Here is a 25,606-nt window from a genome sequence, read left to right as displayed (position 1 = left end):
TTGTTTATAGAAACTGAATAATACATGTGTATATATTTTATGTACTATACAATGTATGTATATGTTTGGTCTTTAATGTAGTACACTTAGAGCTGAGATATGTTGTCATGTTTTCTCTACTCCTGTTTTGGGGGATTTTCAGTAGAAAATAAATACAAATTATTTTTTCTGATATTGAGATTAAGAGATTGATAGTTTTCATCATCTGTGTCTGGTAATGTATGTGGTTTATTAATTTAAAACTTATAGTAAGCGGCAGTCTTAAATGCAAAAACAATATCAAACACAAATTATTTTACCTAAATACAAACATTTCCACATCTTTTCTTATCCCAACACTACATGCAATGATATGTATTAGATTTCCATACACAAAAGCGTTAGTTGTGTATGCACAGCGAGCATGTTTCTGATCACATCCTTTGGCCGTGAATGACAAATGCAGAGCAGTGGGGTGAGTGAAGGGAATAATCTGGTTTAATGGTCAGAAGCTTTACAAACAATGATCCATCCCCATTCCCCAGAGAGTTTCCAATCTCCAGCTCAGTGAAAAAAGGCAAGCTAATGTGTTGAATCTCACTCAGGTACAGAGTAAATTGTTCTTAACATTTATAGGATTGCCAAATTAAAAAAAATAAATTATATTCTTACTGTTCCATTTCAATCTCTTTTTAACCCACTTCACTCAGTTATATTCTCATTCACTTGCCCAATCACAATTCCCTCTCACTCTCCATATCTCTTCCCCCTGATCACAAATTCTACTCACCCATGTAATCCCCTCCCATTCCCCAATGTCCACTCTCACCAATTATAGATCCCACACACCTATTTAGTCAACATCACACTCTATATAGACTATGCTAGTATGGAATCTGCCCTCTTCATTTAAACTCCTTATACACATGGTTGTGATATTGCTTGCAGAAGCAAGGGTTAGATGGAGAATACTTAACTAGTGCTGTCTCTGAAACTTTTTAATGTATTTAACATCTTGCTGAAAGATATAAAAATGGCATATTGATTTCAACAAAGTTACGAATGAGTGCATTTTCAAAATAAAATAGAATTATATGCTACTAGAATCTGGAAAAGGGGAGTTTTGTGGAACTCATTCTAGGAGGGGCAGCGTTCTCTGTATGTAAACTGGAAAAGTGAATCTGTTTAAAAATTTCCATCATGGCCAAGTAGATCTTGTTTAGTGCAAAAGATTTAATTGCTCTGCTTAAGAACTTCAGTGATTAGATCTGATCTTCAACTCGGCTTATTTTCCCAATTAACAGTCCTTGATCATTTTATAATAAAGTCCTAAACTTAATGACTGAGCATCCATCATTATATGAGAGTTTCATATCTAAATATTTACTGCCATCCAACCAGCATTGGCGTGATGGGCTCAATGGCTTCTATGTTGTAAATTTTCCATGATTCTCTCAATATATATTTTTTAAATCCTCCTCATCTCAGGCTTAAATGTCACAAGATCAAAATCTCCATCCAGAACAAACACCCCCCCCTTCTGGAATGTTATATCTTCAATTCTAGAGATCTTAGGCCCAACTTACTCAATTTATTTCCAATTATCCCAGGATTCAATCTTGTGAATTTACAGTGCACCACTGCCGAGGCATAAGATCCTTCCCTGTGGTGGAAGACAAAAATTCTGCACAGTACTCCAGGTGTCATCTCATCAAAACCATGAAAACTGTTACCCCAGGTATGATCTTGCCGAAGCTATGAACTGTTATAGAATTATACAGCATGGAAACAGGCTCTTTGGTCTCCTGACCATCAAGCATCCATTTATACAAATCCTACACAGATCCCATTTAATTTTCCCAGATCTACCACTCGCTTGCACCCTGGGGGCAGTTTATGCTGGCCAATTAACCTACCTACCATTGTAGCAAGACTTCTTATACTTTATCTCCCGTGCAATAAGTATATTCATGTATTGCCACTAGGCTTCTGAGGTATTATGTATCTTTTGTGTTGCTTTGTCTTTAGAAAAAGAACTGAAAGGTGACAGGAGAGATGGAAAAGGAATATGCCTTTCAGCGATCCAACATTCTTTAATTTTGCATGTAATACTCTGAGATCTTACTTACATCTTATGAGACATTGCTTTGAAATGCAAGTCTTATAGTTAGATGAGAAAACAAAACTTTTTGGACTTGCTGATGTTTGTGACCCAGCACATCCACACGAGTACAAACTTATGAAGCTGTGTACTGTAATGTAGAAAGGATGGTGCAGGAATTCATACCCTCCTGACTGATGTGTCACTTGATAATCTGCGGTGATATATTTACTGGAAGCTATTCATCACGGCAGATGTTAACTGGTTTATTTATTGGGTTACACATATATTTATAAAAAGAACATGCTGGAAATGATTAACAAAAGTGAAGCATTTTATTTTCCTACCTCCTTTCACCGGGTGGCGCCACCAGCACTGGCTGCCTCGCCAACAGTCTGTCCTTTCTACTGTTTTTTATTATTTAAGTATGTGTTAAAGTATGTTTTAGTGTTTCTTGGTTTGTTTTATGTTGGGGGTGGGGGGGGAATTGGGGGAAACTTTTTTTCAATCTCTTACCTCGACGGAGATGCGATTTTTCTCCGTATCTTTATCTCCGTCCCTTTTGCGGCCTAACATCGTGGAGTGGTGCGGCCTTTCCTGGAGCCCGGCTCTTCAACTCTCGGGCGCTGCGCGGACTTTAACATCAGGCGCTGCGATCCTTTGCCAAGGATCGTCTGGGGAGAGCTCCAACCGCGGGGCCTGTGGATTTTAACACCGTGAAGCCCACGGTCTCTGGTAAGAAGAGGCCGACTCGGGAGCTCCAATGAGTGAATCAATCCGTCCCAACGCCGGAGTTTCGATCATCCCGACGTGAGAGCCTCGGACACCGGACCGTCGGCAGTGGCGAATGCGGATGGTTCAACAGCCCCGACCGCGAACAAAGAAGGTGATGATTGAACTTTATTACCTTCCATCACAGTGAGGAATGTGGAATTTGCCATGGTGGATGTTTATGTTAAATTTTATTTTATGTGGCTGTGTGCCCTGTTGCTTTTTGCTTAGTATGGCTGTATAGTAACTCAAATTTCACTGTACCTTAATTGGTACATGTGACAATTAAATTGAATCTTGAATAGTTGTGACTTCTTTTTCATCCATTTTCTGGACGATTTGTGGCCCTGCTGAAAAGAGCTGCTGCAGTAATGGGCATGTGCCACCAGCCAGCGCTCTGACAGACACCCTGCTCACTATCACCATCCAATGTTAGTAATGAGAACTGCAGCAGCCTTGCGATCTGGATTTCCTTTTGATAGGAAAGGACATAAAGTACTGGAATAGCTCAGCACGTCAAGCAACATCTCTGGAAGACGTGGATAGGCGACGTTTCAGATCAGGATCCTGAAACGTCACCTATCCATGTCCTGCAGAGGTGATACCTGACACGCTGAGTTACTCCAGCATTGCTGTTCCTTGTGTCCTCCTTTCAGATAGTTTTGTTTTAAACACCTTTTTGTCCCAAAATTCCCTTTAAGGTGGCACCACAAATTATGCACGTTTAGTATTCTTACGTCACATCATTTCTTGTTGTATCACCCATCTCGCACAGTTTGCTGAAAAACCATTGAATGAATTACGGAATGGAATAAATTCAATATACATAGAGCATCACTGATCCAGGACTGAGTTTGTCAAATTTATACAATTGATATTAACTGAGATGTGAGGATGTGGGATTTATATATAGAATAATTCAGGAGTGAGTTTGAGGCAATGTGGGATTTATATATAAAATAACATTAACCCAGGAGTACTTTTGAAAGATTTATATACAGAATAATACTAACCCAAGAGTGGGTTTTGTGGGATGTGGGATTTATGTATAAACACTAACACAAGAATGATGATATGGGATTTGTATGCTGAAGAACTAACTACAGAATGAGTTTGAAGGGTTGGAGTTTGATAAGCACACACTAAAACAGGATTGGGTTGTAAGATGGAATCCAATTGAAGAGATTGTTTTTTATATATAGAACGACATGACCAAGAAATACACTAACCTAGGGATGTGTTTGAGGGCTTTGTGGGGTTTATGTAGATAGAACAAGATTAACCCAGGAGTATGTTTGGTGTTTGTTTATTATTGTCACAGTAGATATTATGAAAAAAGCTTTGTGTACTATCCAGTCAAATACTATGCATGAGTATCATCAAGTCGTACACAAGTACAAGAGAAAAATACCAGAGTGCAGAATAGAGCATTATAGAATTATAGTTGCGAGAAAATGTCCAAGTCCACAATGAAATGTGTTATAAGATCGGGACTACACACTAACATAGCGGAGAACAGTTCAGTAGTTTGATAACGGTGAGGAAGAAGCTGTTTGTGAATCTGATGGTACTGTTTTTTAGCTTTTGTGTCTTCTGCTCAACCGGTGAAAAAGGACCTTGAGAGTAGTGTTTACTTTCCCGAGGCAGCCTGAAGTGTAGACAAAGTCGATAGTTGAGAGGCTGGTGTGCGTGTGTTAGACTAGGCTGTATGCACAACTCTCTGCAATTTATTGCAGTCATGGGCATAGCTGTAGCCAAACCAAGCTGTGATGCATCCTAATGCAGTGGTTTCTACAGTGCAGAAATTGTTAAGTCACTGGAAACATGTAGAATTCCTTAGTCTTCTGAAGAAGTGGAGGCATGATGTGCTTTCTTGGCTGTAGCTTCAATGTGGTTGGTCCAGGATAAAGATTGGTGGTGATTCTAGAACTGCACAAGAACAATAGTGAGTTCAAGGATTAAGGGCAATGCATAAAACAATACTAACCTAGCAGTGAGGTACAGCTTAGAATTTAGTCGAGGGGTTCCAGTGTTTTGAGATAACAGGGCTAACTGAGGTAGGAGCCCAAGGGATTGGTTGATTATACATCAATTAACACCGTCTGGAGTGATCATTGCAGAATCAGAAGGGTTAGATGAGGACTTGTGTACGGTATATAAAGACTGGCGGGACTGAAAGCTGGTCGTGGTTAGACCCATACCTTCTTGGTCTCTGTGGGCCCTTTCTGGGTGCTTATGAATTGAGTTATGAAGATTAATGCCTGCTTCTTTTCTCTCTCCTTTAAAGGCTGTGAACATTTGAACGGCATCATGGCACAGACGTTACAGCTGGAGATTCCCAACTTTGGGAACACGTTGCTGGAGTGCCTGAATGAACACCGACTGCAGGGCCTCTACTGCGACACCTCCATCATCGTGAAGGGGCAGACGTTCAAGGCCCACCGGGCCGTGCTGGCCGCAAACAGCTCCTATTTTCGGGACCTCTTTGCTGGGAATACGCGGGCAGCCTTTGAACTACCGGCAGCTGTGCAGCCACAGAGCTTCCAGAACATTCTCAACTTCTGCTACACGGGCCGATTGTCTATGAAGGCAGGCGAGCAGTTCATGCTGATGTACACGGCGGGATTCCTGCAGATCCAACGTATTGTTGAGAGGGGCACTGAGCTCCTGTCCAAGGTGAGCTCGCCCAGGTGTGACTCCCAGGGCCTGAGCGTGGAAGAACCTGGCTGGGAGCCTCAGAGCTCTGCCCCGCCACTCCCCCTGCCCCTTCCTCTGCCTCTCCCATCCCGTGTCAAAGTGGAGCAGAGCGACTTGGGCTGTGGTCGGGGCAGGCGGGCCGCCGAAGGCTCCTCGGCAAACAGTGCCAAGTTGGCCCGCCTGGCACACGAAGGAGGGAACGGGCAAGGCTTCCCTGCCAATGCACCACGGGACATCGCCAGCCCTGGAGCCAGCAGCCTTCACCCCAGCGACAGCCCCTTCTCCTGTCAGAATGAAGAGGAGGAGGAGGCGGATGAGGAGGGGCTGGAGGACATGACCGAAGAACAGTATGTTCAGATGTGTAGCATGTACAACATCATGAGCGTCCCACATGGAGGTAAACGAAGCGATCAAAGGAGCACAATGACATAATCTAGTCCCAGCCTCGTGTTGAGGAATGCTCCTGTCCCTTGTGAAGGGCTGTTGTAGTGGCATTGCACTACGATCGATAGAGGAGTGGTATACTGATAGAGCGACTCATTATTCAAAGGGCAGTACTGAGGCAATGCTGCATTATCAGGAGGGCTGATTTTTGGGAATGCTTCCCGACTGCACTGAGGGACAGCTGCTGTATTAGTGGGTAGTAATAAGTGAGTTCTGTACTGACAGAGGAGTCGTCTTTCAGATTTGATTCAAATTTAACCGAGGCAGAGTTGTCCCGCTTGGATTTATGGGAAAGATCACGAGTCATTATCTAGAAAAGGATAATGAGTGTGCTGTTAAGTGTTTGGTAAGATTTGCGTACCTAATAGTACACAATTTGTACCATGCAGCACACATTATGGAAAGAGCCAAATATAAAATTTGAGATTGAAGAAAGCTATGTCACAAAGCAAGGTATGAAAATTATCTGCCCACAGAACTAGAGTGGAAAGTTTTCAGCTATACCTCTTATAATTTTATATATTTCTATAAGGTTTCCCCTCAGCCCCCAAAGCTCCAAAGATAACAATCCAAGTTTGTCCAACCTCTCCTTTTAGCTGATCTCATGCAGCATTTCAGTAAATCTCTTCTGCATCCTTTCCAATACCTTCACATCCTTCCCGTAATGGAGCGATCAGAACTGCACACAATACTCCAAATGTGGCCTAACCAAAGTCTTATGGAGCTGCAAACATGACTTTCAGATTCTTATACTCAATGCCCTGACTGATGAAGGCAAGCATGCCATATGTTCCCTTTACCACTCTATCTACTTGTGTATTCACTTTCGGGGAGCTATGGACTTGGACCCCAAGCTCACTTTGAACATCAGTGCTGTTAAGGGCCTTGCCATTAATTATAGACTTTCCCCTTGCATTCAACGTCCAAAAGTGCAACAGCTTGCACTTTGTTGGATTGAATTGTCTCTGCCCATTTCTGTAGCTGATCCAAACCCAGTTCTAAACCACAGGGGTGAATGAATAAGGATGAGTTAACGGTACTATGGGATTTTGGAATTGCCATAGCAAGCATGATGCAAATAATAAGGATACTTTCTACAGAGCATCTGAGGAAGTTTGTTAGATTAATTGATGGCACACCAAATCTCAAAAAACATAATAGAGGTACTGGCATGCCTTCTTTATGATAACATCTCTGTACTGGCCTACGACAGGTCATCCAAGATGTTCATGCCCAGGAATTTGAAGCTACTAACTCCCTCAACTGCCAACACAAATAAAACCTGGCACTGACCTCCAAGACTTCCCTTTTCTGAGGTCCACAATTAATTCCTTGGTTTTGTTGATGTTGAGCAAGAGGTTGTTGTTGTGGCACTCCCTGAGTGTTTATCTCTCTCCCTGACTGGCTCATCACTGCAGTGGTTAGGCCAAGATCAAATTTATAGATGGCAGTTGACTTGTGCTCAGCCACACAGTTGAGAGACAGGGTGATAGTGCTGATCACACAGCTTATCTGCGTTTAGTTAATTAGCCTAAAAAAAGCAAATACATTTGCAAGTTGCTCAGGAAAGGGAGTTCACACTGACAATATTCTTGGCCCCCATGGGGAATGGTGCATCTTCGACTGTTTTTTAGTGAGATGACCTGAGATTTTGGATGCGTTATGTGTTTCCCAAGTAGAAAGTTTGTGACCTGTGTCGTGTCATTGTTGACATTGTTGTTTCTCCCTTCCAGCCACCCCCGAGCGGGTGGAAGCCCTGCCTGATCACATCGATGGGCGCTCCAGGATGAGGATCCGGCACGACCTGGCAGTGCTGCCAACTGACCTCATCAATCAGATTGGGCATCGCTGCCATCCCAAGCTGTACGTGGAGGGAGACCCTTCAGAGAAACTTGAGCTAGTGACAGGTGAGCAGAGCACCTCAAGGCCACAGTGTCACTCCAACACCTCAAACCAAGAGGACTAGACTGCACCCGTGCAGAGTGACCACAGTTCGGCCGTGCCTGCAGAGAGTGATGACGGACAGATTGTGCCTCCGGGCATCCACCTGACCATGCCTTGTATTTCCTTGCAGTTGAAAAGCCTGAATGTTGAGCACTCTCTAACTTATGGCTACTTCCCTTTAGCTGTACTATTCTTCAAGGCGACGTGCCCATCAGGTTTGCTGTTCATGCACTGTGACATTTCTTCTTGCTTTCATTGAATCTGCAGGTACAAGTGTATACATCTCACGGGCTCAGTTAATGAACTGCCACATCTGTGCAGGAACGAGGCACAAAGTGTTGCTTCGGAGGCTGCTGGCTGCCTTTTTTGACCGGTAAGTTGTCTTCTGAAGTTGTTTCCTGATCTGCGGGGATTTGGCTGGCCATGAAACCAGTCAGTGACCATAATAGTTCAGCACCTGCTATTAACTTTTGTGAGAAAAGCATTTGTATCTCTACAGGATGTTTGCCAACTTGCTAGCAGCCACCTGGGTCTTTGAGTAACTGCTCATTCCCAAACTCACACTACATGTGCATTGCCTGCCTATCTTTAGATAATTGAAAATCTATTTGATTTGTTGTATCAGATAATTCTTGACAGCCACTGTAACACTTCTAAATGCATCCAACAGTTTTGTTTTAGTATAGTTTTAAAATATGTCATAGAAACCGACCCTTTGATACACTAAATTCCATACTGACCCATTCATACTGGTTATCCCACTTTCTCATCCACTTCCTACACAATAGGGGTAATTGAACCATCCTACCACAACTAGAGAGCAGTCCTGAGCTACTATCTGCCACATTGGAGATGCTCGGATTATCTTTGATCAGACTTTACTGGACTTCATCGTGCACTTGTGGATGGCTCGATTGTAATCATGTATTGTTTTCCGGCTGACTGGCTAGCACAACAAAAGCTTTTTGCTGTACCTCGATACATATGGCGATAAACTAAAGTAGACTAAAAGTAGACTAAAGTAAAGTCATAGGGAGAACATGCAAACTTCACACAGATGGCACACCCGATCAAGATCGAACCTGGGTCTCTGGTGCTGAGAAGCAGCAGTTCTAGCAGCTGTGCCACTGTGCCGCTGGTATTTTTGGTTGCAGACGTAATCTTCCATTTGTAGAGACTTTGAGGCAGTCCTGAATTGAGAACTCTGGAGTGCAAATGATTAATGTGGACAACAGGTCATGATGCTCCGGAAACAATTAAACTTGAAAGGGGTTTATAACTTCAAGAGATGAAAGCTAAGGATTAGCTGGTGACTGAGATATCATAGAATGGTTTTAAGCAATGTTATTGAAAAAAAACCCAAGTGATTTCCAGCTCGTGATAGTATGTATAAGGACGAGGATTTCAGTCATAGGCTAGTTTAGAGAAGATGGGAATGGTCTCTGTAGAACGAAGGTTGAGAGGAGATTTGACAGGTATACAAGACCATGATGGATTTATATAGGGCAGGTAGAAGAAGCTGTTCCCATCAACAGATGGTTCAAGGAAACAAATCCAAAGGCAAAGGAGGAATGTTCGCATTTTGTTATGCAAAGAGTATTTATAATGTGACTCGCGCCTGGATGGTGTAGAAACAAGTAAATAAGGGATTTAAGAAGAATATTGGACAGACAGGAGAGAAAATAACTTGTAGGGTCATATGGAAAGATCAGGGGAATGGAACTGACTGGATTGCTTGCAGGACCAACCAGCATCTTTTGGTGTACAATAATTATAATAAGACTGTTGATTGATGCTGGAGGAACACATTCCCAGGTGAAATCAGAAACACAAACCATCAGGCATAATGATATACAACTTGTTTGCAGTTTCCATCACTCAGTTTCATTGTTTATTAATCTGGCCCTAATAGAAACACTCTGGCTAACAGCTGTGGTACTGGAATCCGTTCTTCCCTCTGCGATCCTAGTCGGAAGCCGCTCGATAGCCGGATTCTCAATGCCATCAAAGGTAAGCCTGCATGTGGGGAGTGATGGAGTGTTAGGAAGCAGGGCAAAGGCCATTTTTTTTTACATCAGGAGACAAAGCAAAGTACCTTCAGCAGTGTGAGTGATTCAGAGGTTTGTTGGAGAGTGTAGATTTGAGACAGCCATTGGTCATCCAAACAGAAATCTGGCTTTAGAAGATGGAGGATTTGAGGAGATGGGAGAGGCTAGACTGTGGATGTGAGGATGAGCGGTTTATTTTGAGGGAGGGTGTACATCAGGTGCGATGGAGTTTGTGACATCCAAATGGACATCCCTACTATTACAACCCCATTAGTCTGCAACTAACTGTGGCTCCCGGCATATTTGTTCCTCTAATTCCCATTGAATATTTGGGAGGTTATAGGTACAATCGCAACAAGGTGATCATCTCCTTTAATTTCTTAGTTCCACCCATATAGCCTCGCTGGACAATCTTTCAGTAGTGCCATTTTGGACTATTACATAATGTTCTCTTTAATCAGTAAAGCAACTCCCCCTATTCTTTTATCCCCACTCTCTATCTCGCCTACAGCACCTGTATCCTAGAACAATAAGTTGCTGGTCCTCCCCTAGCCCAGTTTCTGTAACAGTTATAACATTTCAGTTGCACAAACCTATCCGTGCCCTGAGTTCATCAACCTTGTCCGTCAGGCCTTTAGCCCTGAAATAAATTAATTTTAATCCAACCATCTTTCCTCGCGCTATGACATGCTCCTGTCTATCATGTCTACTGAACTGGCTGTCTTTGCCTTTGTACTGCCTTCTACCTGCCTCACTACTGCTTTGGATCTTGTCCCCCTGCCAATCTAATCTCACCCTCCCCACTAGCATTAGCAAACTTAACCATGAGGATATTGGTCACCCTCTAGTTCAGTGTAATCTGTCCCTCTTGTACAGGTCACCTCTGCCCCAGAAGAGATCCCAGAGGTCCAAAAATCTGAATCCCTGCCACCTGCACCAACTACTCATCATTTTCCAATTCTTATTTTCAAGCATGTGGCACCACATGTAATCAGGAGATTTCTCTCCTTGAAGTTCTGATTTTTAATCTTTTGCCAAATTCCTTATATTTACCCTGCAGGACCTCATTTATTTTTCCTACCTATGCCATTTGTGCCAATGTGCGCAATGACATTTGCCTTCTCGCCCTCCCCCTTGATACCCTCGAATCTCCTCTCTTATTGAGAATGCATGGGTTAATTGTGTGTGATCGAGAATGGTCTGCAGCTACTCTGAGACATGCTGGACCCTTGCACCAGGGAGTCAATACACCACCCTGGAGTACTGTTTACTGCTAGAGAATCTCATGTCTTTCCTGTAACTAATGAGTCTCCTATCTCTTTAGCCCTATCTGACTTGCCCATACCTGTTGTGCCTCAGAGCTAGGCCTGGTGTCACAGCCGTGACTGCTGATGCTGCTGCTCGCCTCTGAACAGCCACCCCCCTCCAAATAGTATCCAGAAGGGTAATCTTGTTTTAAGGATAATGGTCACAGTGCACTCTCCGCCTACTCCCTTTCCTGGCGCTCAGCCATCTACTCTCTGCCAGTTGCTTAGCTGTGACCACCTCACTGTAACTCCTATTTATGAAGCCTTCTGTCTCCCAGAAAATCCTGAGGTCGTCCAAGTTGTAGCACTTCCCACAGGTGTAGATCTCAGGGGCACTGGATGTTTCTCTGACTTCCCACCTCCAGCATGAGTAGCCTACCAGTGCCCTAACTACCATTCCAACTGCACACAGACCAAAGAAGAGTTACAAACATAAGGAGTTGCCTTATCTTGCCATCACTCGCTACTCAGTTGTCTCACCAAAGCCACTCAAGTCAAAGCTTCAACAATTACACAGCACTTGGCCTCAGAGCACAGCTTCCTTTTAAACAATCTCTCCCTAAATGGCTGTTCTCAATTGGCCGTTCTGCGTATCCAAACTCTGCACAACTGAAATTCTCCTGAAAAATCTCCTATGCACGATCTCTAGTGCATTGACTTAGTGTGTGGTGACCAGAGCTGCAGAGGGTATTCCAGCTGTAGCTAATCCAGTGCTTTACAAAGTGTTCCATGAGAAAGTGTCATAGACTAATACAGCACAGAATTAAAGATAAAGAGCAATCATCTTTTATGTTCTCCAAAATGATTGTTTCACTGGAGGCTTGCCGTGCTGCCAGAGTGCATCAAACTGGGATCAATTTTTCTCTTAACTGAATCCTAAACAAAATTTAGTCTTTGGTCAGCATTGTGAAAAATGGACCGTCTAGTCATTATAACATTACTGCCTGTGAGTTCATGCATTAGAGCATCCATCACCTTCAAAAAACATTTCATTGTTTATTGGCTATGAAAGGTGCAAGAGACAAATGTTTCTTCATCCTTCTCTTGCAGTATACTGTCAGAGTTTTGCTCCAAACTTCAAGGAGAGTGAGATGAATGCCATCGCTGCAGACATGTGCACCAACGCTCGAAGGGTGGTCCGCAAGCACTGGAACCCCAAGCTCAAGCTGATGCTGGCTGAGGGAGATGGTGTCTATCGCTCGGTCATCACTGACGTGGCCGGTGGGGGCTTGGCAGATGGAGCTTCTGGGAACCAGGACATGGAGCTGGCAAACACTGGCCACAGGCATGAAGCCAGTGGGATGCGGGGCACTGGCACTCATAGATATGAGACAGGTTTCCCCGAAGGTTTAGATGACTCCGGGAATGGGATTGTGGAGGCTCCAAACTAAGAGATCCAAATTGTCATCCACCCCCTCCCCCTTGAGAAACCCATGACGTAGGGAATCTGTCATGTTGTAGGGTTCTGTGTTTGGCCACTTTATTTGATTGGTGTTAGTGACAAAGGACTGAGAACTGGAGATTCAGTCTGTGCAATGTCAGTGAAGGAGACAATCACACAATTAACCCATGCATTCGAGGCACACATTATTTTGGATATAATTGCCTAGTAATTGGGTATTACCTTTTTTTGGTGTGGTATACCAGCGTTGTGTTTCCCCACAAAGCACCATGAAATTATCCAAGTCGTTTGAAATACCCTGAGGGTGGTTTTCCCTCACAGACGGGGCTAAAACAGGACCCATGTGGTTTCCGACGGCACCTGGCTCTCGGTTGACCACAGCTTCTGACAATTTACTCAGCGCCAGTTCGCGAAGGGCAGCAGGTTTTAAAGGCACGGTCCCCATGGGAGGTAGACACCAGCAGCATACGGTGGCTGCCATGGGGACAGAGGCTGCAGGGGAGAGAGGGAACACCCCTACAGTTAGTGGAAGACAGCTGAACATGGCCATCAGTGCTGGGAGGGAAGCCCTGTGTGCCAGGGTCCAGGAAACGCCCCACTCCGAGACCACAGCCTGGCTCGAGGTGGCTCCAGCCATCTCCAGCTGTGAGAACTCCCACCCAGTTGAACAAAACACAAACAAGTTTCACGCCCTCACAATAATCATCTGGGTGAGCTGCCCACTGGCCAGGAATTTGCTGGCCTGGGATTCATTCATTGTTCAGACATCAAAGCAGGTGGGCTGGAGAGGGGAAATTCAAGGGCTTACTGTGTCACCTGGGCTGCCCTGGCGGGTGACTGGTGTATGGCGTAGGTTTAGGATTGGACTGCAGGCACGTTGGATCAGGGACTGATCCTGCAGACTCAACTTGGGAAGCATCCCTCTCCCTGAAGTGGTCCATATTGTCCAATCAGTAGATGCCTCCGTATTGTGAGCGAAAGAGAACCTGCGGGACTTGCCCTCCTAGCCTTCCTGGTCCGTGTGATCCTGCTGCTGGGCCTCAGGCTCTGGTCTTCATGCTGCTTGTCCTCCATTCCATTGCTGTCTTCAGACTGCCAGGTTTGGCAGTGTGTGGCAAACAGCATGGATGTTTCCTGGGTATGAACTGCAGGGGTTTCCCTACGAACATGGGCATTGGAATCTGATTCCCAAAGACCTGGTTATTTTCCACAGTGCTTCTGGTATTTGTACCAGCTCTGGGTAGCAGGTTGAGTGACTGTGAATTGGTGCAATGAGGGAGGAGAGTCAAGGGTATTTGAATGACCTTCTGTGAACTTAACTTCCAGGTAGAGAGCAACCTAGGCAAAACTCATCCCACAGAGCTTGGCATGTCCCAGTGACAATCCTTGGAAAACCTGAGCTTGTGAAAGCACCATCAATTAGAGAGCTCCAGACAGCAGTGGGAGGCTGTTTTGCTGATGGGCATGTCTCTGCTACCTGCCCTGAAGACCCTGACCCACCCCAGGACAGCAGTCACTGATGCAAGACCAGCTCCAATGATGGTGCACTGACACCAGTGTCACCACCGAAACCCCACTGGGTGAGAGCCTGAGCAGCTCAGTGCTAGAAAAGGCACTCGTTGTTCATTACAACACATGCTGAGGACTTTGGCAGGTGTTTGAGCAGCCTGCAGCACTCAGAAGCTTTCAGTCAAAGTTCCTGATGTCAGTGGAGTGACCCTTTTAAATAGCAGCAGACTAGTACTGTGTGCTTATAATTGTAGTAAAGCACTAATGAGCACATTTTAAAAGCTAAAACTTGTGCTGCACAGCTCCATATATTCCGGTAGGGTAGAAATGGGTTTGCTTGATTCAATATAAAATGACCCAATCTTACCTGCACACAAAAAATTGTGCTATTTGACCAATTTCTAGGCATATGTGTTTGGGGAGACTGTCCCAAATGGAGATAAAGTAAAAGAATGACTTACATTTTTATCAGCCGCTCATTTCCTTCAGATCTCTCAAAGCAATGCTATTGAAATATCATCACTGGTATGGGAAAGGTCAACAATACACATCAACAAGTCTCCATGAACAGCATTGTCATAATGTCCAGATAACGTGAGTGAGATAGAGCTCCGGGGCTAGTGGAATTAAGGGATATGGGGAGAAGGCAGGCATGGGTTATTGATTGGGGACGATCAGCCATGATCACACTTAATGGCGGTGCTGGTTCGAAGGGCCGAATGGCCTCCTCCTGCACCTATTTTCTATGTTTCTATGATAAATATTGGTCGGAAAACTGTAAAGAATTTCCCTTCTCTTTTTTAAAAAGTGTCATGGGGTCATTTAGAACCATTTGAGATGACAGATGGGGTCTGATCTGTGATGGTGTAGCAATTCTTCACTAAATTACGTGTCTGATTGTTTATCTAGGCAAAAATTGGTCCATCACTGAGGTGATGGGCAAAAAGATTGACATAATGGGCCTCAATGTGCAGCATCAGTTCTGTGCTACATGACTGTGATGTTATAACACTGGAAGTCAGGATTGAATCTGGGCCACTGGAGCTGTGAACAAGTAGTACTACCCGGTGTGGCAATGTGATGTCCAGATTCTTCACCAGCACTGTTGATTCAGTTTGGGTAAAATGTGCCCTCCATTGTCTAGGCACCTAAAAAAGAAAGCTTCTTGAGCCCCCTCAAATGATCACATCCCAGGCTATTTGATAGAACTCGCCTTGTTGATTAATTTAGTAAGGGAGGAAAACTAGTTTGTGGATTACTAGATAACAAGCAGCTGCATAATCTCCATATGCACTGGTCCTAATTCCTTGATCAGATCTAGTGGAATTAGAATAGTAGAAGGGAACCTCCATCCCTGTGCCGTTTCCTCGTGAGAGTCTCTGTGCTGTTACAGACTCTTAAACAGGGGTTTCATGTGGAGGAGGATGCTGCAGATGTCTCCAAACGCTAGGCTTGGCCCGTTCCTGTGATCCGTAGCTCCACTCAAAGAATAGCAGGCATCTCACTCATCCTGGTGGAGATTTCTCCTTCAAACGACACAATTATCTACAGGCGATCTTTCATATTCACCTCTATACTGACAGTGGCCACAGTTTGAAGCTAATCAATGTATCAGGAGGACAACGGTGATGTTTGTGTAATGTGAACAGGCACAGGAAATGCAAGTCATTTTTGCAAATTATCACATGAATTGCTTTTAGAGAAAGATGAACTTATTTTAATATTCTATAAAATGAATCAACCATATGAAGATTTTTGACCAGCCCTTTGGCTGTGCTGCAGTTGCTCACCATCCTGCACTGAGGGTCACAGTTTTTGGGCTGGCCCTATCCTTTCCTTACAGTGTGAAATAGTAAACAATATTTAATTCCAAGGCACCTGTACCCCAACCTGAAAACATGATGGCTTTAAGTAAGAGGAGACAAACATCTCCAAATGCTATGATGGTGGGGGGTGGGGGGGGGAGGGGGGTGGTAGAAGAGGCAGGAGTGGACAGAGTGGGAGCTTGCCTGACAGAGAATGAGTTGGCATTAATCACTGAGGCAGCTGAACTCAGGAATGCTGCACTACTATGGCCAAGTTCTCCACTAATGTCATGGGTACAAATGTACATTGAAGCACACCTGTCTTCCTGTCCGAAATGCTTCTGGATATTACGTTGCATGTGGGCAAAATCCTGGGCTTAAGGCAAGCCACTTGCAGATTGGAACGGCTTTTGCTCCCTCTCCACAAATGAGCAGTGAAAGTGTACTTGTGATTTGACAATTAGGAATGTAAAGTGTATTTTGGATTTTGATTGCTAATGACTCGAGGGGAGGGGGGCTGTAGTTTTCTTTTGATTGGGAACACTTTCCTTTGATTGTTGAAGGGTTTGGTTACAAGACATGAATCTTGAGTTCCTTTTTATGCACAGCCAATCAAGGCTCTGGCAAACCCTTTGAATCTTGTACCAGTTTCCAATGGCCTTACAATGGAACACCAACCTGTTTGAGGTCCTGGACTGCAATGAAACAGCCTGCTAAGTGTTGGTGTGATATTGTATTTTATGGTGCTCCCATTGATGTATGTAATATTTTAAGTGAATAATATGTATGAATACAAATATAGCTGTCCTTTGTATTTGAAGATTTTGCTTCATTTTTCTGTATGAGGTTAGTTTTTAGGTGTGGATGCTGGAGAGATGCATTGCTGCCTATTGTTTTTCATCTGGTGATGTGTGGCAATAACTGCAAGGAGATTTCTGGCACTGCTCAATGAGCAATCCTCAAACTCAAAGCGAAAGGTCAGCCTGGTCTCTGTTCATTTTCTACTAATTCTGGCTGTGAATTGATAATATTTATGGTCTTCAGTTCCTGCAGGAGTTAACAGGATTTCTTGGAATTATAGATCAGACTGTCAAGATTTGACAGTACTTTTCCAATTCATTCTTGGCATGTGGCTTCCACTGGCAAAGCCAGTTAATGTTTGACCTGACTAAGTGGCTTCCTAGGAAAGTTAATGTTAAGTGCCAGCCGCCTTGCTTCGGCATTGGGTTCGAATAGAGGACAGACTTCAAAGATTTGCTGCCAGTAGGGCACAAAGTGCTGGAGTAACTCAGCAGTGAAAGTGTACTTGTGATTTGATCATTAGGAATGTAAAGTGTATTTTGGATTTTAACCACCATCCTTGGTGGTTAAGCATCAAGGATGGGTGTGATGTTTTGGGTTGGGACCCTTCAGCCTGAGGACCCCCTGACCTGCTGAATTACTCCAGCACTTTCTGTCCTTTGTAAACCAGTATCTGCAGCTCCTTGTTTCTACATTGGTGCTGCCATTATTTGGAATGAAGTGAGGCCAAATCTTAAATGCAGTGGGAAGTTTTAATCATCTTTCCTATGGATAGACATCATTATTGGCAAGGCCACAAATATTCACAAGATTGTTTTTGATCCCATATGTAGTTCATAAGTTGACTTGCCAATATAGTTGCTAAAATGTTATGAACTGTAGGTAGAGAACCATCTTAAGAGGTCGATGATATAGGGCTGAGACGAGGAAAATAGTTTGGTTTGTGAATCTTTAGAATGCTTTACCCAAGGTTCTGAATTTTTATTATTCTGTGCAAAATCAATAAATATTGGAGCATGAAGGAATCTGGAAAAAGGCAGGAAAACTGAGTTGATGTAAACTTGTCAATCATGTGAGAAGCAGTCTCAAAGGGCCTTGTTCCTTACCTTTGTATGAAGAGAAGTTTTATTCACCATAAAAAAGTAATGTTAAGAACAGAATCTGTTGGAAGTACTCAGCTAATCAGACATGCTGCGAACAGAGAAAGAATGTGAAGTAAATAATATATAGATAATACTTAATTTGTAATTAATTGACTGAAACAAAGTTGGTAGGGTGATGTTATAACTGCGGTGTGTGACGTCAGTGGAGCATGTGGGATCCTAAGCAACCAAAGTGCCTTTTAATTAAAGTAAAATCTCACTTTAATTCAACTTTTCCAAGTTGTTGTTGTTGTACTGCAGACATTGTGGACAGAAGTGTTAAACAGGTCGATCCAGGTTACGGGTTAGGGAAGTTCAAACATTTGCCAGGGACAGTAAGATGTTGAAATATCAGGCAGGTGTGGGTGTGATAGGATCAGTGATGGAAGAGATGCAATCCTTGACTTCACCTGGCAAGTACAAGGTGTTTGCTACCTGTGTGGATGAGGCCAAACATTGCAGGGAGAAGGAGAATCTCACCCCAGCAAAGTGGAACCAGATGTGTTCAAGTGTGGTAGCAGATCAAAAAAATGTGGTTTTGGAGGGGATATTCAGGAGGATAAAGGTTGTTCTCTGTAGCCATGACTGGAAGTCATGCTGTCCAGTGCCAGGGTCAAGATATCTCGTGTTACAGGAGAACGTGGAGTGGAAGAGGGATGATCTAGCTAATATAGTGTCATACAATGTGGAAACAGGCCCTTTGGCCCAACTTGTCCACACCGGCCAACATGTCCCAGCTATAGTCCCATCTACCCCTCGTTTGGCCCATATCCCTCCAAACCTGTCCTATCAATGTTCCTGTTTAACTGTTTCTTAAACGTTGGGATAGTCATGAGAATTCAGAACAAGGTCCTGCTGAGCCTGAATAATTGGAGCTGAAATAAGAAGCAGAACCTGAGAAGTAATGATTATTAACTTCTACTCAAATCACATATACATCTGCATTCCAAGATGGCGCCTCCCTGTGCCACAGCCGTTGCAGCAGCTCCTGTTCACTGGTGAGCGGTTTTTCTCTTTCTTAGTAGTTAGTTAAGTTATTTCTCTCACTATTCTTGTGTATTAGTTTTTGTGTAACTTTAGCACGGTATGGAGACCAAAGCCGCCGTTTTTGCACTTTTTTTTCACCTACCGTGTCCGGAGATCCCACGCGCAGCCAGGGTCCTATTGTTTACACGAGGGAGCAGCTGTAAGCGCTCCGGAACCCAGCAGTGCTGCTTCAGGAGAGACCCGACGCCCCCTGTGAGCTGAGGAGGAGGAGACGAGAGTGCCATGCTGGAATCCAGCGTCGAGTCGGGAGGAGACGCTACAGACCAGTGCTCCCGTCCATCGTTATGGGAAATGTAAGATCTCTCCCCAACAAGATGAACGAGTTGGTGGCGTTGACCTGACACCAGAGGGAATATCGGGAGTGCAGCATCATGCGGACACCAACGTCTTACTGGACGGTTTTCACCTGAGGCGGGCGGACAGAACAGTGGAGAGTGGTAAGAGAAAAGGAGGAGGGCAGGCCTTGTTTGTAAATGATAGATGGTGTAACCCTGGGCACATCACTGTTAAAGAGCAGCTCTGCTGCAGGGACATCGAGCTGTTAGCTGTTAGCATGAGGCCTTACCATCTACCGAGGGAATTCTCACATGTTATTGTGTTAGCAACATATATTCCCCCCTCTGCTAATGGCGACACGGCCGATGATGTCCTGCACACAGCTGTGAGCAGGTTGCAGACACAGCACCCACATGCCCTCTTTCTAATCTCTGGGGACTTTAATCACGCACCCCCATCATCCATTCTGCCCACCTTCACCCAGTACGTTACATTCCGCACCAGAGACAACAAATTACTGGACTTATTTTATGCCAACACCAAGGAGGCATATAACTCAGCACTCCTCCCCGCCCTGGGGAGATCTGACCACAACATGATCCATCTCCAGCCTGTGTACAAACCTCTCGTGCACAAGCAACCAGCAGTGACCCGCACAGTTAGAGGATGGTCCGAGGAGACGGAGGAGGCTCTGAGAGACTGTTTCGAAACAACTGTGTGGGAGGAACTCTGTGATCCCCATGGGAAGGACATTGACGGTCCAAAAGGGGCCAGAGCAGACTTTATCTGCTGAGGAGACTCAAGTCCTTTGGAGTGCAGGGGGCACTCCTAAGGACCTTCTACAACACTGTGGCTGCATCAGCCATTTTCTATGGAGTGGTCTGCTGGAGCAGCAGCATCTCAAGCTGGTCAGGAAGGCCAGTTCTGTCCTGGGTTGCCCCCTCGACTCAGTGCAGGCGGTGGGAGAGAGGAGGATGTTGGCAAAGTTAGCATTGCTGCTGGACAACGACTCCCACCCCATGCAGGACATTGTCACTGCACTGAGTAGCTCCTTCAGCGACAGGCTCCTTCACTCCAAGTGCGTGAAGGAGAGATATAGGAGGTCCTTCCTTCCCACTGCTGTGAGACTGCACAACCAGCATTGCTCCCAGCAGACGAGTCAACAGTAACCGTTAATGAATACACAGTAAATTAATGACAATTTATCCTTGTCTTTACTTTTATTTATAATGAATGATCTTTTGCAATCCACTTTGCTGCTGTAACACTGTAAATTTACCCAGTGTGGGACAAATAAAGGAATATATTATTATTATTGACTGGCAGAGGACAAAGAATTTACACCTTGCCAAGGAATGGTGCGGGAGGTGGGTTTAGATTCATGGAGGGGACTACAGGACTTGTATTTGGGGGAAAGGGAACTGTTCTGTTAGGATGAGCTCCACTTTGACCAACCCAGCTTGGTGAATCAGATAATTAGAGTGAAAGATGGGAAGGGCTGGAGATGGTTTTGGGTTATACATTGAAAGACAACGCCAGAGAGAACTTGCAATGCAGGAGAAGAAAACTATAGAGTGCCAGGAAGGCGCTGCAACATGGTAACCGTGCATCCATACATGTGGCCAAAACATGGGGAGATGGTAACAGATAAAATTAAAGGCATAAAATGTTTTGTAACAAAAATAATCAACTGATAAAACTGATAGGGTAAACTAGCCAATAATATAAAGGAGGATAGGAAAAGTTTTTTTAGGTACGTGAAGAGGAAAAAAATAGTCAAGGCAAATGTGGGTCCCTTGAAGACAGAAGCAGGGGAATTTATTATGGGGAACAAAGAAATGGCAGACGAGTTAAACCGTTACTTTGGATCTGTCTTCACTGAGGAAGATACACACAATCTCCCAAATGTTCTAGGGGCCGGAGAACCTAGGGTGATGGAGGAACTGAAGGAAATCCACATTAGGCAGGAAATGGTTTTGGGTAGACTGATGGGACTGAAGGCTGATAAATCCCCAGGGCCTGATGGTCTGCATCCCAGGGTACTTAAGGAGGTGGCTCTAGAAATAGTGGAAGCATTGGAGATCATTTTTCAATGTTCTATAGATTCAGGATCAGTTCCTGTGGATTGGAGGATAGCAAATGTTATCCCACTTTTTAAGAAAGGAGGGAGAGAGAAAACGGGTAATTATAGACCAGTTAGTCTGACATCAGTGGTGGGGAAGATGCTGGAGTCAATTATAAAAGACGAAATTGCTGAGCATTTGGATAGCAGTAACAGGATCATTCCGAGTCAGCATGGATTTACGAAGGGGAAATCATGCTTGACAAATCTACTGGAATTTTTTGAGGATGTAACTAGGAAAATTGACAGGGGAGAGTCAGTGGATGTGGTGTACCTCGACTTTCAGAAAGCCTTCGACAAGGTCCCACATAGGAGATTAGTGGGCAAAATTAGGGCACATGGTATTGGGGGTAGGGTACTGACATGGATAGAAAATTGGTTGACAAGACAGAAAGCAAAGAGTGGGGATAAATGGGTCCCTTTCGGAATGGGAGGCAGTGACCAGTGGGGTACTGCAAGGTTCGGTGCTGGGACCCCAGCTATTTACGATATACATTAATGACTTAGACGAAGGGATTAAAAGTACCATTAGCAAATTTGCAGATGATACTAAGCTGGGGGGTAGTGTGAATTGTGAGGAAGATGCAATAAGGCTGCAGGGTGACTTGGACAGGTTGTGTGAGTGGGCGGATACATGGCAGATGCAGTTTAATGTAGATAAGTGTGAGGTTATTCACTTTGGAAGTAAGAATAGAAAGGCAGATTATTATCTGAATGGTGTCAAGTTAGGAGGAGCGGGAGTTCAACGAGATCTGGGTGTCATAGTGCATCAGTCAATGAAAGGAAGCATGCAGGTACAGCAGGCAGTGAAGAAAGCCAATGGAATGTTGGCCTTCATAACAAGAGGAGTTGAGTATAGGAGCAAAGAGGTCCTTCTACAGTTGTACCGGGCCCTGGTGAGACCGCACCTGGAGTACTGTGTGCAGTTTTGGTCTCCAAATTTGAGGAAGGATATTCTTGCTATGGAGGGCGTGCAGCGTAGGTTCACTAGGTTAATTCCCGGAATGGTGGGACTGTCGTATGTTGAAAGGCTGGAGCGATTGGGCTTGTATGCACTGGAATTTAGAAGGATGAGGGGGGATCTTATTGAAACATATAAGATAATTAGGGGATTGGACACATTAGAGGCAGGAAACATGTTCCCAATGTTGGGGGAGTCCAGAACAAGGGGCCACAGTTTAAGAATAAGGGGTAGGCCATTTAGAACGGAGATGAGGAAGAACTTTTTCAGTCAGAGTGGTGAAGGTGTGGAATTCTCTGCCTCAGAAGGCAGTGGAGGCCAGTTCGTTGGATGCTTTCAAGAGAGAGCTGGATAGAGCTCTTAAGGATAGCGGAGTGAGGGGGTATGGGGAGAAGGCAGGAACGGGGTACTGATTGAGAGTGATCAGCCATGATCGCATTGAATGGCGGTGCTGGCTCGAAGGGCTGAATGGCGTACTCCTGCACCTATTGTCTATTGTCTATTGATAGCACAAGTTCAGGGTAAAATTTGTTTTATTGAGTAGCCATTTTAGAGGCGTGATTGCTGGTGCGATCGGAAAATAAATATTCTAAGGTTTTAAGTTTGAAACCCTTGGCTAAGATAGGAACGGTGGATTAAGTGATGCAACAAGTTTGATGATAAGGGCAGATTCAAGGGCAGTACTGAAAAACATCTTGGCCTGGAAGAAGAGATGGTGGATTCCAAATGAATGAAGATGCATTGACAGATGGTCTACATGGGATTGTTTATTTTGCCTAACCACAGCAACACTGTTTGAGAAAGGAGTAACAAAGAAATAAAAGAGGAGCAAATTCAGTAATTGTGAGATTAGTTTTTCAGATGGATATCACAGAGGGCATCCTCAGTAATTAATGGGTTCCATAAGCCGATTTTGTCCAAAAATTGGAAAATACACAAAGGTCACTTGCTGTGATAACTATACATCTACAGCATTGCAATGAATGACATGGGGAGAGAGGATACTAATTGTGCCATTTGTAGGAACGAATGTATGTCTGTACATCGGACTACTGAATTTAATAATATAATGGCAGCTCGTTCATATGTAGGGGTGTCTATAGATCAGGTGCTAGTAACCCAGTTTAGGCCTGAAAAGCGTAACTGGCAAAAATATTTTGAAGCGTGAATTGACAGGACGCAGTTCAGACTGAATTCTGAAGCAGTATGTTAAAGAATCTGCCGGGGCACAGGAGATTTTAAACCTTGTGTTGTAATTTCTTAGGGATCCTTGAGAGAAAAGTTATCACAATATGACAGAATCTTGTATTTAATTCCAAATTCTTGAATTTGACTCTTAAATCCCATTAAAAATGTATGAAAGGAACATTGGCTAAGTAAAACTGGGAAATTAGATTAACTGGTTTGCCAGTAAATAAACAAAGAGATTAAAACTGCAATGTTATATTAAAAGGAAATCCTAATTATGTTGCCAAGAAAAGTAAACATAAGGATTGAAAGAGCTTTCAGGAACTGGCAATGGCTGAGCAAAATTGATGAGAGAGGAGATTTTTTTAAAAGTAAGATTTTTATGACTCTGAAATAATAAGAGAAAAAGTTGTATTATTGGAGGCAAAGGGAGATGATGTTATAATGCAAATTAAAAGAAATTGGAGAATAAAGCGAAACGTTGATGAAAGTAGGTGCCCACTTGATAAACCCCAATGGCGTGTCTGCCCAGCCTTTCTCAACGTCGGAGGAGCAGAGGTGAGTGCTTAAGCCTTCCATCACCACTGGGAGCAAGTTAAGAGTTGGCACTTTGGATTTTAACATGTCCTGCGTATTTGAAAACATTCAATGCATAAGACACTAACCATAAAAATAGTGAGGAGCTACAGGTCGAATTATAGTGAAGAATTTAAAGTATTAAATGTATGCAAAATACTCCCTTGAAGAAATTTATTAAAGATGGACAGATTTCACAGACCTGGTGATTTGCATCCTCGGCTTTAACAAAAAGGTAATGAATGCACGAGTGATGATTATCATCTCTCAGTCACCTGTGCTCCATGTAATATACTCTTGGCCTGCCCACTCTCTCCTTACAGCTCAGGCCCTCGCATCCTGGCAACATCCTCCTAAATGTTCTCTGCACTCTTTTCAACTTAATGGCATCTTTCCTAGACTGAACACAATACTTACTCCAAGTCTGCCTCAACCACCACCCCAGCTATGCATTCCAGCACTCACTACTCTCTGTAAAAAAGAACTTGTCCTACACATCACCTTTAAATGTTGCCCCTCTTACCTTAAAGCTTTTCGCTCTATTATTTGGTTTTTCCATTCTGGGGAAAAGGTTCTGGCTGACTATCCGATCCACCACTCCTTCCACTCTGTGATCTGTTACTCTGGCTCCCACCTGTCTGTCTCTTTAGTTTAAACCCTGCTGGGTGGCATTCGCTAACCTCCCTGCAAGGATATTGGTTCCCCTTTAGTTCAGTTGTAATCTGTCACTCTTGTACTGGTCATCTCTGCCTCGGAAGTGATCCCAATGGTTTAAAATTTGAATCCCTGCCCCTGTACCAACTCCTGAGCCATGCATTCATCTGTCCTATCTTCCTATTCCTACCCTCACTAGAACAGGGCACTGGGAGTAATCCATAAATTACAATCCTTGAAGTCCTGCTTTTTAATCTTCTGCCTAACCCCCCCTTTTATTCACTTTGCAGGACCTCATCCTTGTTGTTGAGGGGAATGGCCACAGGGAACTCCAGTACTCTGTGCCTACTCCCTTTCCTGGTGGTTATTCATCTACTTTCTACTCCTACCCTAAGCGTGATCACCTCACTGTAACTTCTATCTATCCCCGGACGATCCTGAGGTCATACAGGTGCTGCTCCAGTTCCCCAGCCTTCACGTCTTTCTCATGTCAATGGTTTTCTATACTTCTATCAGGTCTTCTCTCGGTCTGCAACACTCTGGAGAAAACCCATTCAAGTTTGTCCAACCTTGCCTTATAGTTAATACCCACTAATCCAGGCAGTATCCTGGTAAACCTCTTCTCCACCCTCTCCAAAGCTTCCACTTTCTTCCTGTGACACAACATAGAACATACGACAAAGAACATGATGCCAAGTTAAAGTAATCTCTGCCTGTGCGTGATCCATATCTCTCCATTCCCTGCATATCCGTTCTGAACGACATAAGTAGGAAAGACAGTCAATCTGTATCCCTGGTGGAAATGTCAAGGACCAGGGGGCAAAGCTTTAAG

General features: G+C 44.1%; 1 protein-coding gene across 4 annotated transcripts in view; it reads left to right on the top strand.

The window, feature by feature from the left end:
• LOC144597827 (nucleus accumbens-associated protein 1-like) overlaps positions 1–20,565 on the top strand; it is a 49,829-nt gene extending 29,264 nt beyond the window's left edge. For 2 of the 4 annotated variants that reach the window (XM_078407460.1, XM_078407461.1), the window contains exons 2-6: positions 5,139–5,945; positions 7,726–7,899; positions 8,204–8,309; positions 9,849–9,946; positions 12,342–20,565. In XM_078407460.1, the coding sequence (XP_078263586.1) occupies positions 5,139–5,945; positions 7,726–7,899; positions 8,204–8,309; positions 9,849–9,946; positions 12,342–12,682 (1,526 nt within the window). In that variant the 3' untranslated portion in view covers positions 12,683–20,565. Of the gene's footprint in view, positions 1–1,589; positions 1,718–2,698; positions 2,967–5,138; positions 5,946–7,725; positions 7,900–8,203; positions 8,310–9,848; positions 9,947–12,341 lie in introns of those variants that run through there. The other 2 variants (XM_078407462.1, XM_078407463.1) reach the window with 2 other exon arrangements.
• Positions 20,566–25,606: the final 5,041 nt, after the last annotated feature.

The sequence above is a fragment of the Rhinoraja longicauda genome, chromosome 11, assembly GCF_053455715.1.
Source record: "Rhinoraja longicauda isolate Sanriku21f chromosome 11, sRhiLon1.1, whole genome shotgun sequence".
Classification (NCBI taxonomy): domain Eukaryota; kingdom Metazoa; phylum Chordata; class Chondrichthyes; order Rajiformes; family Arhynchobatidae; genus Rhinoraja; species Rhinoraja longicauda.
The sequence above is the reverse complement of the archived record's forward strand: the minus strand, read 5'-3'. Positions and strand labels throughout refer to the sequence as shown.